This window comes from Pteropus vampyrus, unplaced genomic scaffold (genome assembly GCF_000151845.1).
Source record: "Pteropus vampyrus isolate Shadow unplaced genomic scaffold, Pvam_2.0 Scaffold103, whole genome shotgun sequence".
Lineage (NCBI taxonomy): Eukaryota > Metazoa > Chordata > Mammalia > Chiroptera > Pteropodidae > Pteropus > Pteropus vampyrus.
The window spans coordinates 1,543,827-1,550,398 of record NW_011888884.1 but is presented as its reverse complement, the minus strand read 5'-3'; the positions used below and the strand labels follow the sequence as shown (position 1 = coordinate 1,550,398).

General features: G+C 42.5%; 1 protein-coding gene across 7 annotated transcripts in view; it reads right to left on the bottom strand.

Moving 5' to 3' along the window:
- PTPN3 (protein tyrosine phosphatase, non-receptor type 3) overlaps nt 1-6,572 on the bottom strand; it is a 106,080-nt gene that overhangs the window by 8,142 nt on the left and 91,366 nt on the right. For all 7 annotated transcript variants that reach the window (XM_011364940.2, XM_023533466.1, XM_011364937.2 and 4 more), the window contains 3 exons: nt 5,588-5,678; nt 5,252-5,313; nt 3,325-3,471 (listed from right to left, as the gene is read on the bottom strand). In XM_011364940.2, the coding sequence (XP_011363242.1) occupies nt 3,325-3,471; nt 5,252-5,313; nt 5,588-5,678 (300 nt within the window). The remainder of the gene's footprint in view (nt 1-3,324; nt 3,472-5,251; nt 5,314-5,587; nt 5,679-6,572) is intronic.

Sequence of the window (6,572 nt, the reverse complement as noted above, 5' to 3'; positions counted from 1 at the left end):
GGGATATATAAAGATGTAAAAAAATCTACCCCTCCAAAGAAATATCCTTGATGGAAGGTGAGGGAGAATGGCTTTTTCAATTGAAAAGCTATACTTCTATAACTCTATTTCCTTTATGAAGAAACTATAACCTGAAGGGTGAATGAAAAACATGAGATAAGAAGGAAAAAAGGGAGACATCCAAGTGATCCTGCAGTGGGGGTGTCTCACAGACAGTGGGGCAAATCAGGGCACCGGCAGACGTGAGGGCCGCGCAAAGAGGTAGAAATGCATAATATGGGAGAAAACAAATGGGACATGCTGAAAATGTCATCTCTCAGAAAGAGTAAGGGGCAAGGCTTTTCTTTTGGAGTGATTGGCTCCTGATACCAGGAAGAACCAGTAGGTGGTGGCGAGGACCAGACAAGGGACCTCAGAAGGAAGGGCTCCGATCACTTGAGAGTTTGTAACAGGAGAGGGAGGAAGCACGTAGCCTGGGTTTCAGAAGAACCGGTTTCTAACAATCGATAAACAAGAGGGGTGAGTCCCAGGGCCAGAGACTACGAAGAGATGTTACAACCCGACCCGCAGGAGATGGGAGTGTCACGCAGGAGCCCAGCGGAACCAGCCGGAATGGGTTCAGGAAGGAAGGGCTGGGTAACACTGAAACCCACCAGGTCACATGGAGACCAGAGGAGCTCAGGTTCAGGGCAGCCACCGACAAAAGAGAAGAGGGGGATGTAACCAGGACAGAGCTGCTGGGGCAGGAGCTGCAAGAGCAGCTGGCAGAAGTGAGGTCTCTTGGATGGAAGAAAGGACCTTTTCTGCTGAGTTGGAACAAGTGGAACGAGGGGAAGAAGGGCGTGCTATTCAGGGCGGATCATCTGTCCCTAACCATGCCTGCTGGAACTCTCTTTTCTCTGTGGAAGAGAATGATCTTACATCTGGGAAGGGTAAGCCAACTTTAAAAGGGAAAGACAAGGCCAGCATAGGCACAGAGATGGCACCTAGCACCCTGCATGGGCCCAGGTATTGGCTCTGAGGAACTGCATCACGGACTGCAAGACCTTATGAGATAGGAGAGTGGAACCTCCATGAGTGGTTTCTGAGAAAACCTGGAGCAGTTAGGCATCCAGAGGTAACAGAATAGGCAGGCAGATATAGCACAGTTTTCAGATGGGGAGACTGGTAGATTCTGAAAAGGACAAGGCAATAAACTAGGTGTCTGTCATCTATAAAATACCAGGGTGGCCCCAGATCAGGGCCTGCAAACTGTGGGATGCCTTGTGGTCAATTAGGAAGAGAAAGGGTCTGCATTAAACAGCAAAGAACCAGGTGGCATGAAGGTGAATCTTCATGTATGCCATGGAGAGTCTCCATTTGAGTCCAGGATAGCTTTAAGAGTACCTCCGTGATACTCTAACTCTGTTTTTATAAGCAAAAATTAAAAATAGACAAAGACGAGACTTCTAGACAAGTAGATGAGGTGATGGCGTAGACCTGTTGCTTTGTGATTTCAGCAAAGTCTCTGCTAGTCTCCTGGTCACAGGGTAGACCAGATGGAGAAAGAGCAGGGGCTGGGAGCAGAAAGCTGGGGGAATTAACGACTCTCCCCAAAGAGTGCCCTCAATGCCTGACTCACAGCATTCTAGAAGTAGGTTCTACTGCCTCTAGAGGGCCTTTACAATTTTTAAGTGACTTATGGGACGATTCTGATCAAAACTATGACAAAAAGCTAAGAGTGATAGCCAGCACAAAGAATGACAGAAAGCAAGCCCCTAAAGACCCAAAGAGCAATCTGAAGGCCAGATCTGATGGCTGAATCCTATCAGTGATGACGACAACGATTACACACACACACACACACACACATCAGCTAACATTTGCTGGGCACTTGAAACATGTGGTTCTCTAAGCTTCTTGTATATATTGTCTCAGTCTTCACATACCCTCTGAGGTGAGCATTATTATCTCCATTTCATATATAGGAAAGCTGAGGGCCAAGAGGTTAAGTAACTTGCTCAAGAGAAAGCAAGTTTTGAACCCAGATCTTTCGGCTCCAGAGCTCTGTCAGAGTGCTGTGCATAGGATTCAAGAGTTAAGGGTATCAGTCCAAAATGGGGAAACTGGCTCGACAACAACATTGAGACAAAGACAGTTTCCTCTGACCACAAGCTTAATGGAAGCCGAGTTAGTAACCTCCTACAAGTGTGAGATTATTGTCAAATATCCATCTGGAAGGGCATTGCATAGGAGATAGGGGTGACTCATTCTGTGTCTTGCAGGTAGGAAAAGCAGGTAGGGGAAGCAGGTGGGATGAAGTTATGAAGCAACATGGATTTCAGCTTGTGTAGAGAGGAATTTTTAAAAAATGAGAACTGAACACCCACAGGCTGGACCCTGGTGTGTTTTAGCAGAGGAGGGAGCCCTGCCTGGGACAACCCACATAAAAGCCCTTTGCAATCTATGGGTCTCTGTGAATGAGTAGGAATTCTTATTCTGCTGTTTCAGGTGAGAGGTTAGACTGATCTCCTCAAACACATTATCCATTCCAATCTTGTGTATTCTGACTTTCAGCGTGGATTCATTTGGCATTCCGAACATGTACCGAGGAAAGGCCTGGGAGAAAGTGGCACACGGATCATTCAAAGCAGGTTCAAAATTAATCTATAATTGGTTTCGGAGTAGGTTTCTGAATAAACATTTCATAAGGAAGATATCCAGACGTATGCACAAGTCAGAGCATTCACGATATAGGTGAATGCATACCTTGCATACCTTGCATATGGAACAGGTATTTTGTTACGTAATTAGGGATCTGTTCCCATGGAACATGCATGCCCTGCTAGGCACAGTATGGTGTCCACCACTCTCCTAACTAAGCCTTTCTTACCTCTTTTTGCAATGGGTTTGGCTGTAGCACAAGCAAAGGTTGACAGAAGTTGATAGTAATTTCTCCTACATTTTACCACCACTGTGAACCTGGCACCCACCACATTGCTCTTCTCAGGACCAGCATGTGTCCTGGGTTGGGTGAGGCCACAGCCAACACAGCAGTCCTGGAGCAGGTGAAGTGAGGCAAGGGGAACTGTCTTCTGGCTTGTCATAATGGATCCGGCCAGGAGTGGGAGGGGCCGTCTGACCATTCTTTAGCCTGGGGAAGGCCAGGGAGTGGCCAGGAGGAGTGCTGAGCTTCCCGTTCATCAGTAGCTCCTTACAGGAGATTTATGGGTCATGTAGGGGCTGGACCAGGTGACATCTAAAACCCTTTCCAGCTCTGAGATTCATGTTCCACAGAACACAGTGTGACATGAACACATTTGAATTGGAAATCAAGCCACTTACCCGCCCCCGCTCTGTGAGAGTCGTCAACATGACGATGAGTGATAACTTCTGATCCCAGATGACTTGCCAAAATTGTGCACAGGTATGTGGCAGGGGACCCTGAGCGGCAATGTACTTGTTCACAAGGTTAGCAGCAGGAATTTCCATCTGGCAAGAGAGTGTTAAGGTATTAGACTCTGTTACTGCCACAAGGTAGATCTGGATCTTAAATTCTTCTAGTTGGCAACTAACATCACACCAGAATAATAGCTCAATAAGAAAAAAATTTAAAAGTTATTTTTAAATACCTTTAAAGACATCTGACAATAGTACTAGCATTAGATATTTAAGATAAAACTGTGATACACAGAAGGCAGTAATCAGAAATGAACCTACAAGATGGCAGAAGAATTTAAATGACTGTCATTGCTGCATCCTAAGTATAATTGATACAGGGGATCTGCATTTTCAGCAACATGTACCAATCCTCATGCCCAGATCTTTCCCTATGCAGGCTTTTTTTTTTTTTTTTTTTAAATCAAAATCTATTTACTTTCCTTTGAAGCATAAACCATATAGGCTTATACCACCAACTACTGTTGCACTTTGCTTTCTGCATGGCTGCCAATGCTCGAGTCAATCTTCTCCCCTCCCAGCTTTACTGGGGCGTAACTGACAAATAAAAAAAGTGTACCCGTGTAAGATGTACAACATGATGGTCTGATATACATACTCGCTGTGAAATGATTACCACAATCAAATCAATGAACACATCCATCACCTCAGTTACCATTTGAGCTGATTAATAGTAAATGTGAAAATGTTTTCAGTGTCCCTCTCCCATCCTGCTCTGTTTTCTCTTCTGCCCTTTGCAGTGGCACCGTGATTCACTCATTCTTAGTTGGGGAAGGTAAATACAGAGGTGCCTAATTCAAGTTTGGTTGGTGCTTAGGTTAATGGGATCCTCAACCTTCCCTCACCCCACTCTCCGAATAACTCGAAGAGATCAGACTGCGTGGTCTTACGACCCCAACCATTTCCAACACTGTTTGCAAGACACCAGGAATGGTGAAGTGCGAGGGTTAATGAATTGATGAATCCCACAGATGTTTTGGAATAAGTGGAGTAACTGAGCAGACCCATTTTTATTAGGGTAGTTCTTGATATTTTGCTATAAGTTGAGAATTTGAGAAATCATCTGTTCATTTAGATCGTGAGTTGGCAAATTGAGGCCTGAAGGCCAAATCTGACTGCCATTTTGCAAGCTAAAAGTATTTTTTAAAAAATATTTTCACAGGGTTGCATTGAAAATGGTTATATAAGTACCTAAGTACTATACTCAATTTTCCCTCTTGATTTGCAAAGACCAGAATATTTACTACTTGGCCCTCTACAGAAAAAGTGTGCTGACTTGTGATTTAGATGAAGAAACTGAGGTTCAGAGAGGCTAAATAAGTTGCCTAAGATTCATTTTCTGAGTGAAATGAATGCTTTTCCCACACCATGTAAAATCTTTTCTTTTTGGGTTATATGCACAGAGGGGCTTTATTTTTCTCATTTTTACATGGAATATATAGTAATAACATGGGGGAAAAACACAGACAGTTATAAACATAGCATTGGCAAGAAAGTCAAACCCAAACCAAAACACCTAAATGCCAGCAGTTGAGGACAGAGGTATAGGGATGATGAAGTCCGAGACATGGAATCTGAGTTCTGGCCTCACCCCGTTAGCTTTGTGACTTTTCAAAAATTACTTAATCTCTCTGAACCTTAGTTTTGTCCTCTGTAAAATGAGACTATTCCGCCTTCCCTCTACAGCTGTCGTGCTGGAATAAGGGAGTGACCAGAAAAGCACTCCATCAACTGCAAAGCACCACACACGCCATTATCATGCTTGTTACAATGATTAATGTGTTCTTTCTTATTATCCAGATTCCTAACTTACGTTCACATAACTCGCATTAATATAATCTTCATTTCCCTGCAATAATACTCGGGCGGTGTCATCTGGGGGGAGAAAAAAATTACTGATTATTCCGAGCGTTATTTTTATCATACCAAGTAAACAAGAGTTCAGTTCCCAGCCCCATCTGCAGCTCTCGCCTCATTAGCATAAACACTATTCCCCAACTGTTCCGAGTCTCAAATGGCTGCAATAAAGACGGTGGTGTTTACAGACACTCTGAATATCGGTCCAGGATACCAGACAATCTGTTTTAAAAAGGGAAACATTATCTCAGTGTGTGGAGGGGGGAAGGAGGGATTCACACCGGATACTCACAAGGCAGCACATCTTTATATCGATTTTTGTCCAAATTTTGAGGCAGCTTCGCAAATGTGATGGCCAAACCGGGCTTCTTTCTGTAGAGTTGCTATATGACAAATAGAGAAGTAAAAAAATCATTGTGAAGAACAGCTATGAAAGGAGTGTGAAAACATACTTTAACGGTAAAAGTTTACCATTCCCGGCACAAAATTTTAACATTTAAAAGTGATTATGTGTCATATATTAAAAAAAAAATCTTTCTAATAAGAAATTCTACAATCCCATAAGAAACTGAATTCTTCAATAATTTTTTTAAACATGAGGATCTTAGGGAATAAGAAGTCTTAAAGAAGGGGTCTGAGTCACAGATAATGGATCATACGGTAAGTAAAACCTCATCTTGAAGATGATTATTTGACAAATGCTAAAAGCAAGTAAAGGAAAAAACTGACTCAAAATTGAATGGAAATCATTTATTTTAATCCGAAAACACTTCTCTCCAACTCAGTGGAGTGAACCACATTTTTGGCTTAAAAACAAGACCCTTTCATTCATTACTTCAGAAAGATATTTCCACAGTAAAAACATTTATTCTGATACACAGCAAACTTCATTTAAAGAGGCAGTCCCCTGTACATGCAATCCTTAGCAAAAAATGTAATTAAAACAGTCTGCATATCTGTAAGCGCACATTAGATTCACCGGCATAGTACCTGATGTGATTTTGACAACAGCTCTGAGAGTATGAATAGTATCTTTATTTTGCAAGTTAAGAGGCAGAGATTAAATGCTTAGCTCAAGATCACAAACCACAGGCTGAATTCGGTTCTGACTCTAATGCTTGAGTTTTCCTTTTTCTTTGAAACCATTTTGAGGTATGACTGACACGTAAAAAGCAATCCATATGTAATGTAAACAAGTCAATGAGTTTGGGGATAGAGGCCCCTTTTCATGTATTTTCTCTAGCTTATTTTTTTCCATGCATATATATGCACACACA